The 9,763-nt window shown below is 35.4% G+C and overlaps 1 protein-coding gene across 1 annotated transcript; it reads right to left on the reverse strand.

The window, feature by feature from the left end:
- Positions 1-296: 296 nt before the first annotated feature.
- ndc80 (NDC80 kinetochore complex component) lies at positions 297-9,742 on the reverse strand. Its single transcript, XM_051123687.1, has 17 exons — positions 9,536-9,742; positions 9,023-9,131; positions 7,969-8,049; positions 7,709-7,835; positions 6,186-6,358; positions 5,944-6,046; positions 5,457-5,546; positions 5,243-5,336; positions 3,811-3,911; positions 3,214-3,358; positions 2,917-3,122; positions 1,719-1,865; positions 1,533-1,622; positions 1,260-1,352; positions 1,018-1,148; positions 827-929; positions 297-604 (listed from the first exon to the last, which is right to left on the reverse strand). Exons 2-17 carry the CDS (start codon positions 9,109-9,111, stop codon positions 479-481), a joined length of 1,899 nt encoding a protein of 632 aa, XP_050979644.1. The 5' UTR covers positions 9,112-9,131; positions 9,536-9,742; the 3' UTR covers positions 297-478.
- Positions 9,743-9,763: the final 21 nt, after the last annotated feature.

Consider the following 9,763-nt stretch of genomic DNA (forward strand, 5'->3'; position numbering starts at 1 on the left):
ATGTTGTTATTCTTCTCGTTATTTCCCTATAACAGCTAATGAACCAGAAGTCTCAAACATAGGCTTACTTCTGTGTTAAAGAATAAGGTGGAAACTAAAGTATTTGTGTGCTTTTTCACAAATGTGTAATTTCACAAGGATAATTATATCTGATTTTTTCCAAGGATATATAATCAGACAATGTTCCCAGCAAATATAAGTCGAAAAAAAGAATGTTTTATTTTACAAAGAGGAAGTAAAACTAATGCCATTTTAATATAGTCTCAAACTGCTACAATAAACATCACATTTTGATCTACAATTTTCCAAAACATATTTATTTTTTTAGTAAACAAACATGTAAATACAGGATAAATACACAAAGTGTGATTCTGTCTCCAAAGAAAATGACAATTACTCGATGGCCAGAATCTGACACATCAGTTAAAAAAAAAAAAATCTAACATTAAAACTATTTACAAATCCGGGCTATCCGGCATTAACAGCTGTTCACTTTCTTCATGAAGTTTTCCACTAGATCCGTCAGCTGTTCCATGTTAGTCTCATCCTCACGAATGACTTCCTTCAGCTTATCAAACCTTTTTAGCTGCTCGCTGCAGTGTTTCTAAAACACAAAAAGATATTTTTTGTTAACATGTAGATTGTACACAAAGCAGGTCATATTCCTTTTCAAATATGAAAGTAAAAAAGTTCATATTTTAATAAACATGAATTTAATTTCTCTATTTTATTAAAAAAAAGTTGCAGGTAGCATCGATACATTTTTGTGTTCAAAATCTGTGTTCAAAGATGTTTCTGGTAATTGCAGGCAAAAGCCATCACATACTTCAACTTCACACAGGAGGTTTACTGCGGAAGAAAAGATATCAGTCAGATTCTTGAACACCATGCGGTTCTCCTCATTAGTCTCCTGCACGACCACGTGATACCTGATGGAGAAGTTCAAAAACATGTAAAATAAGATGAAAAGGTGACGTATTAAAATGAATGAATGAATGATGTGGAAAACATGCTTACTGCTGCTGGGCAGCTTTGAGTTCCTCCTCCGCTTCCTCGCATCCCTGCGTAACGTTTTTTTCCAAACGCTTCTTGTGAGTTTCAGCGGAGTCTAACTCAGCTGCCCACTTCTCCTCCTCTTGTGCAATTTCCTACACACATCATAACTAATTCAATCATGTGCTGAGTGACAATCAATTTAAAAGCCCATACAGGCTAATATATTCTCAGCCGGATTAAAGTCAGAAATCCTGCATTTGTACCTGCATGTCATACTCAAGCTGTTGGTCGACTTTGCGAATCTGTTCCTTTAGATGCTTGATGTCCTTCTCCTTATCACTGATGTTGGACTTCACCTAAGAGAAGGATGTAGTCACAATAAAGTAAAAACACTGTCATAATTTATTAAGAGTGGATCATTAACAACTGTTTGGCATAAATGTGTGGAATTTATTGCAGCGCTCATGCAGCAAGATCCCCATTTAATCCCCAAATTTAATACCATTAACACAAGAGGTCAAATAAAAGTCTTGCACCTGTTCAACAGTTTCTTCCAAACTCATCTTCATATTTGTGAGTCTGCTGTATTCATCCTCCACATCGACCATCATGTTCTTCAGAGGATTCTGTATGAGTTAAGACAAGTCCAAGAAAAGAATAAGAACAATTATTAATTGTTACAAAAATAAAGCCTCTTTGATGGACAGCTGCAGTGCTTGTACCTGTATCTGTGTCTTGTACTGTGTGATGGTAGTGGCACTGTAATCTGTTCTGATCTCAAAGTCATGGCCGCAGGCGTTCTCCGCTGACTGCGGAATGAGCTTCAGCTTACGACCCAGTTTATTATATTCAGCAACCTTCAACTCCGCCTGCAACAAAATGTAAACATTTTGTAATGCTTTTATCCTTTAGCCTGCAAGTCAAAGGATGGATTCACTTTATTTTGCTTCAAAATCTTGACCACCATTCACTGCCATTACAGCAAGGACATTTTTTAATATAACTTCAACTGCATTCATCTGAAAGAGGAAGGTCATATACAGTGGAGGTCAAAAGTTTAAGAATTTGTAAAAATGTTAGTTCTTTTACCAAAATAAGAGGGATCGTACAAATAAGATATATAAGATTTCACATAAAAGATGTTTACATGTAGTCCACAAGAGAAAATAGTAGTCAAATTTATAATAATGATTTTTTTAATACTTTTCCTAATACTGTGTTGTTACATGAATGATTCACAGCTGTTTTTTAATAGTTGTTTATGATTCCCTTGTTTAAACAGTTAAACTGCCTGCTGTTCTTCAGAGAAATTTTTCAGGTCCCACAAATTCTTTGTTTTTTCAGCATTTTTGTGTATCTGAACCCATTCCAAAAATGACTGTATGATTTTGAGATCTGTCTTTTCACACTGAGGACAACTGAGGGACTCACATGCAACTATTACAAAAGGTTTAAATGCTCACTGATGCTCCAAAAGGAAAAATGATACATTAAGAGCCAGGGATATAAACATTTGAGCAGCTCTTAATGCATCAGTGAGCATTTAAACCTTCTGTAATAGTTGCATACAAGTCCATCAGTTGTCCTCAGTGTGAAAAGAAGAACAGCAGGCAGTTTAAATGTCCAGGACAAACAAGAGACTCATGAACAACTATCACTAAACAAAAAAAAAAAAAGCACAGCTTGTGGACTGTATGTAAACATCTTTTATCTGAAATATCTTTTTCAGGTCAGTACTAAAAAATAACATGCATTCTGTAAGATCTCTTTTATTTTGGTAAAATAATTAACATTTTGCAGATTCTGCAAGGTTCATGTAAATTTTTGATGTCAACTGCACATCTAGGATAGCTTGAGGGTAAGTAAATCATGGGGTAATTTTCATTTTTGGATGAACTGCTCTTTTACAGACTGGCTAACCTTCTCTTTGGTTTTGGACAGGTTGACCTCCTCGTTCCACACCAGCTGCTCCGCCTCCTCTAGACTCTGGGTTAAGATGTGAACGGTCTGCTGCAGTTCATTCCTCTCTCTGTTAATACGCTCAATATCAGCTGGAGTGAACTTCTGATTCTCCAGGATGTGCTGCAGCCTCGTCCTCTCCTGCTTCAGACTCTCCAACTGCATCTCTGCACAAAGAAAAGGAAAATTAAGCAACTGAATTCCACCTTTGTACTTACGACGTCAAGGTATTTGTATCTGCATCTTGTAATCTCTCACCAGCAGCCTCAAGCTCCTCAGCTAGACCAGCAGCTTTATTCTCCAGTCCAGTTTTATGAGCCTCCAGAGTACAGCGATAGTTCTGCAGCTTCTGCAAATCAGCCTGTAATCTGAGCTTCTCGGTCCTCTTCCCTACTAAACGATCCTGTCAACATACACACATAGTCCCAATATTAGTGTAAACTCTTTCTTTTGTATATTTAAGACCTTAAAGGGATAGTTTACCCAAAAATTCTGTCATTAATCACCCTCATGTCGTTAAAAACCCGTAAGATCTTAGTTCGTCTTCGGAAAACAAATTAAGATATTTTTTATTATAATCAACTTCATTTAACAATTCTTCTCCTCCGCATCACCCTAGCACCATTTTGGAATACCATGATTTAATCAAAAATATATCTTAATTTGAGTCCCGAAGACAAACTATCCCTTTAATTGTCCTATGTCACATCAACCCTAGTATTCACAATACATGACTTTTTTTCTTTGACATCTAGTCATATCATATCATTTTTTTAATGAGTAGATTCTGGTAAGTAGTAATTCTCATCTGACTGAGCCTGAGAAATGACAAGAAGAAAATATGCACAGACTCACAGTTTGGCTTTCTCTTTCAAGTCTCTCCACATGCTCCATAAGCATTGCGTGTTTCTCATGCTGGGACTGTAACAGCGCCTCATCCACGTTGTACAGCCTCTCTGAGAGAATTCAGAAAATTTATCAGCCATGAAACAGTTTTTTGCATTAGTTTCATTAAAACATTCAAACAATAAAATATTATTATACGGAAAACATACAAACAAGTGATATTTTTCCCCTCTTATTATTTTCATTTTTGGTGGCTTAAAGGGGTAGTTCACCCAAAAATGAAAGTTCTGTTATGAATTACTCACCCTCATGTCATTCCAAAGCCGTAAGACCTTTGTTCATCTTTGCAACACATATTAAGTTATTTTTGATGAAATCCCAGAGCTTTCTAAGTTCTGACCCTCCATAGACAGTAAGGGTCCTACCATGTTCAATGCACAGTACTCTCAATAATGGCAGAAGATGGTAACTTTTTTTGGGGGGCACAAAAAGCTTCATTAAATTACAGTTGAATCACTGATGTCGCATGGACTATTTTGTCAATGTTCTTGATATCTTTCTGGGCCTTGAATGCGGTAGGACCTTTACTGTCTATAGAGGGTCAGAAAGCTCTTGGATTTCATCAAAAATATCATAATTTGTGTTCAGAAGATGAACAAAGGTCTTACTGGTTTGGAACGACATGAGGGTGAGTAATTCATGACAAAATTTTTATTTTTGGGAGAACTATCCCTTTAATGTGAGGTATATGCCACATAAATGTCACCATATATAGTGCTGGAAGAAAACAACATGACATACATCTGAGTGTAAAAGATTATCAAATAAATAAAAAAATACAATTCTATGACAATGACTTGCTTCTATTCATCAGTTGTTGATTAGATTCTGAGTGATGCACTCAAAAGTGGAGCAAGATAAACACAAGCTTGAAGGGCTGTAGTTTAAGCAGACTTAATTAATTAGTTAATAACTTTACTAGGTCAGAAACAAAACAAAAATACATATGCATGTATAAATGTAGATGAATAAGATTTATAACATGAATTTAGAAAATAGTCAGGGTGAGTTTTAATTCATGCTGACTTTAACTTTGTTCTATTTTTACTGATATTTGGCACATGATGGGCATTGTCATCATTTACTGACCCTCAAATTGTTCCAAACCTGTATGAGTTTCTTTCTTCTGCTGCTGAGTTGCTGGAAGTCACTGACTTTTTTTTGTTTGTTTTTACATACTATGGAAGTCAGTGGCTACCAGCAACTCTCTGTTTAACCAACATTGTTCAAATATCATATTTTGTGTTCAACAAAATAAAAACTCACAGGTTTGGAACAAAAGAATTTTCATTTTGGGGTGAATTATCCCCTTAATTTAAAGTCAAAGTTTGCCCCCATCCAAATAACCCAATGCATACTTTTCATCTGCATCGTGACTTACTTAGTTTATTAAGATAGTCTTCATCCTCATCTTCAAATGTATCTGCTCCCTGCATGAACTTATTGTAGGTGTCAGAGCAGTGCTCTATAAACAGCTACAGAGATAACACAGCACACATACACAAATTTAGCAAATGTGTCTACAAAGCAGAGGAGTTAAATACACAAAATAAATGATGAAACTGTTAAAGCTGACTTTTTGCCTCACAAGATACCTTGTTGTACTCTGCCCTTTCCTCTAGATCACACAGTTCATCCGAGAAGTCAGAAAACAGCAGGTCCTGCTCTCTTGGACCACTGAAGAGCTGTAGACACAAAACCTTAATGTCATGCAATGCTATAATGTATCCTGTTGCATTTTAATCTACAATCTGGTAAGGAAAGCTACATTCTCACATTTCTTGTAGAAACAGAAAACAGTCCATATAAATGCAGTTTGTTTGTTTTTTTTAAAAAGGATACTTTTAAATAGTAGTGTACATATATTTATGTATGTTTGGCTTGACACATCCAGTGTTGCCAGCCTCAAACTGTTATGCCTCATGCAGACAGCATGAGAAGGATTTGAACAAACCCGTAACCCCAAGTATGAGAAGTGGAAGTGACACTGACTGGCCATAACTAGGTTTCCCCTATATCATAACAGTTTTGTAAACAGATTATAGATCACATAACCCTGTTAAAGATCTGGAGAAGAGTCACCTTGACTGTGTCAATGAGCCAGATAAGAGCTCCAAGAGCCTGAGGCCACGTGTGAGGAGCACCAATGGAGTACATGGAGCTTTTTGAGAGTGCAAACGGATATCTGAAACGAAACCATAATCATCTCTCAGTGATTAGGACAGAGTATAGGATGGTGTGTTTGACTTTAAACTATAATCTCTGAACAGGGTGTAGTAATGAAATATAATTATTGTGCTTTGTTTTTTTTTAATTGTGGTTACCCCAGATCTTTGAGCATTCTTGGGATCTCCTCCTCCACTTTGGCAGTGGGCATCTGAAAGGACGGCTCCAGGAGAGTGTAGATGAATTCGTATATCTTTAAAAACTCTTTCGTGGATGGAGACTGGAGAGACTTCACTGTGATGCTGCCCGGAAAGCCTCGCTCCACCAGGAACTAGAAATAACAGGAGAACATAACCAGGGTGTTGGCTCAGTTAATTTCAGATTTTTTGCTGCTCATGATTACAGGAAAGTTTTTTGACTGCTTCCTCAAAGATCATCTTCTAACTGATGTAATGTACACTGCCGTTCAAAAGTCTGAGATCAGTAAGATTTTAAATGTTTTTTTTAATGGAGTCCCTTCTCATCAAGGCTGTATTTATATGATCAAAAACACAGAAAAAAAAAACGTAATATTGTGAAATATCATTGCAATTTCTTATATTGGTTTCCCATTTTAATACACTTTAAAATAGAATTTATTCCTGTGATGCAGAGCTGAATTATCAGCATCATTACTCCATTCTTCAGTGTTACATGATCCTTCAGAAATCATTCTAATACGCTGATTTTTTTATCAGTCTTGAAACTGTTGGGCTGCTTAATATATTTTGGAACATGTGATACTTTTTTTCATTGATTCTATGATGAATATAAAGTTAAAAAGAACAGCACTTATTTAAAACAGAAATCTTTTCTAACAATGTAAGTCTTTACTATCACTTTTTTTAATCAATTTAATACATCCTCGCTGAATAAAAGTATTAATTTCTTAAAAAAAAAAGAAAAGAAAAAAATTGCTGACCCCAAATCCCAAACCAGAAGAATAAACACTGTTCTATTTAACTTTTTATTTATCAAAGAATCCTGAAAAAAAGTATCACAGGTCCCAAACAACAATAAGCAGCTCAACTGTTTCCAACACTGATTATAAATCAGCATAATAGAATGATTTCTGAAGGAACATGTGACACAGCAGACTGGAGTAATGATGCTGAAAATTTAGCTTTGCTTCACAGTAATAAGGAATAAATTATATTTTAAAGTATGTTAAAATAGAAAACTAGAAAACTTTGTTGCAAAAAAATTAATTATTGCAAAAAAATTGCAATAATATTTCACAAAATTACAGCTTTTTCTGTATTTTTGATCAAATAAATGCAGCCTTGATGAGCATCTTTAAAAAATATTAAACACTTACGGATCCCAAACTTTTGAATGACACTGTTATATATTTAGACCTGAAGATAACTGGAAAAAAAAAACAATGTTTACTATTGAAAACCATTTATGGTGAAAGCCCTGAATCAATTTAGTCATATTGTTTTTTTCTTTCGTCAATGTAGGGTTTTTTTTTTTACATACAGAATTTATATAAATGCTTTCAAGAAAATGTCAAGCTTTTAAATTTCAAGCTATATTTGGCTCATTCACATCCACTTGAAACAAACAAAGCCAAATTAAAATTATTTGTTGTGCTGTACTGAACCCAAAATATTCCATTAATGTACACATAGTATCATACTTCACAAAGCTGCTTGATACACTGTTGGACAAAAGATTTGTCATGTAGGGGTCTGGGGTCTTTCATTTTCTCTGGGCCCCCATAAGCACCAAACATGCTGTTCCTCTGGCCACCTGCCCCCATGCCTCTGTGGAGAGGTAGAGAGATGGTAGACTACATGATTAACTAATTAAGGTTTCTATAAATTACAGTGCACAGTGACAAATCACAAAAGCATGATCATGCAACAATATTTGTTTAACTTTCACTCTCAGACTCACTTTCCAAAAAAGCTTGTTCGTCTCTCAGATGTGGTAGACTGAGGTTTAGGTATGTTCAGCTTGCCAAAGACATTGTCCTTACTGTAATGAAATTGAAGATGATATGTCATATATATATATACACACACACACACACACACACAGTACTGTGCAAAAGTCTTAGGCCACTAGTATTTTCACCAGCTAAAAAATGGTTTAAGGTAAGTTATTTCTTTTGCTGTAGTGTGTCAGTAGGAAACATCAGTTTACATTTCCAAACATTCTGTTTGCCATTAATTGTAATAATCTTGTGAGATTTTTGTTTGCACAGGCAGTCTGACAACAGCCAGTGCTCCACACAGAGATCTGATCTCACCATCATCCAGTCTGTCTCTGGAATGACATGAAGAAACAGAAAAACTGAGAAGACTGAGAATCCAGAAGAACTGTGGCAACATCTCCAAGATGTTTCAAGTAACCTACCTGCAAAGCTACCTGAAAAACTCTGCACAAGTGCACATTGATAGTTGATAGTTGATAGAAGTTCATTGATAAAGAAAATCTATTTATGACATTGTTTTGACAGCATCCTCATTTTATGTGCCTAACTGCCTAAAAATGTTAACAGTACTGTAGCTTTGTAGGTGTAGGTCTCTTAAAGCATCTTGGAGATGTTGCCACAGTTTTTCTGGATTTAGTCTGTCTCCGTTTTTTCTGTTTCTTAAAACAGACTGGATTGAATGACGGAGAGATCAGATCTCTGTTTGCACAAGGAGTCTGACAACAGCCTGTCAAAAATCTCACTGGATTATTACAATTAATGGCAAAATGAATGTTTAGAAATGTAAACTGATATTTCCTACTGACACACTACAGCAAAAGATAGAAATAACATACTTTAAACCATTTTTTAGCTGGTGAAAATACTAGCGGCCAAAGACTTTTGCACAGTACTACACACATATATATATATATATATATATATATATATATATATATATATATATATATATAGCAACATAACTCATGTAACCTGCTCTCAAGTAATATAACAGAAAAGATAAATGGGTTGTACTTTTGAGGGGTGGCATTGACCAGACTCATCCTGTTGTCTGTCACTCGCATTGGCATCTCAGAATATCTGCTGCTGGGTCGCCGACTCATTTTGACCTTTATAAACACCCCTACATGCAGGACAGGAAATTTTTTTTTACATTATTACCTTGACCATGTTAATAACATTCAAGATTCAAGAGAGCGTCAGTTACTGTTTATTGTAGCATGAATGTGTAAAAACAAAAGTACACAGACTCACTTAATACTTTGTTTTTTTTATGCAAAACTATAGTGTAACTGCATTGCGTGCCTAATATGTTAGCAATATAAATATGTAGCTTGTTTACACTCGAGAAAAATAAGCTTTAAACACACGCACATGCGCCCACCCAAAGATAAACACCAAGAATCATCTAAAACATTCGAGAAATAAACAAACGTTTCGAAATACATTAAAAGTGTTAACTAAATAACGAAAGAATTACTAATATGTTAGTAACGAAATAAATGAGAACTGTGCACCGAACAATACCTCCGATATAAACTTCAGCTGGAGGACGATTCTCAGTTTATAAGAACTTATACTCCGAAAATGTATATCAGCATACCAAATGTATAAAGTATACTTATGTATAAGGTATACTACAGTATATATGTAGTTCACTATACTAGTATGTTCTTCCGTCGCTACGGTTGAATTTCAAAAATTTCCGCGACCGCTGTTCAACGGATCACTCTGATCACGTCACCGCCTCCGTTT

This window comes from Labeo rohita, chromosome 12 (genome assembly GCF_022985175.1).
Source record: "Labeo rohita strain BAU-BD-2019 chromosome 12, IGBB_LRoh.1.0, whole genome shotgun sequence".
Lineage (NCBI taxonomy): Eukaryota > Metazoa > Chordata > Actinopteri > Cypriniformes > Cyprinidae > Labeo > Labeo rohita.

Coding starts and splice junctions, on each gene's coding strand:
- ndc80 (XM_051123687.1), bottom strand. CDS start 9,111: ATGAGTCGGCGACCCAGCAGCAGATATTCTGAGATGCCAATGCGAGTG. Junction 1,353..1,532: donor TGGAAGAAACTGTTGAACAG/GTGCAAGACTTT, acceptor TCCTTCTCTTAG/GTGAAGTCCAACATCAGTGA. Junction 1,149..1,259: donor AGCTTGAGTATGACATGCAG/GTACAAATGCAG, acceptor TGATGTGTGTAG/GAAATTGCACAAGAGGAGGA.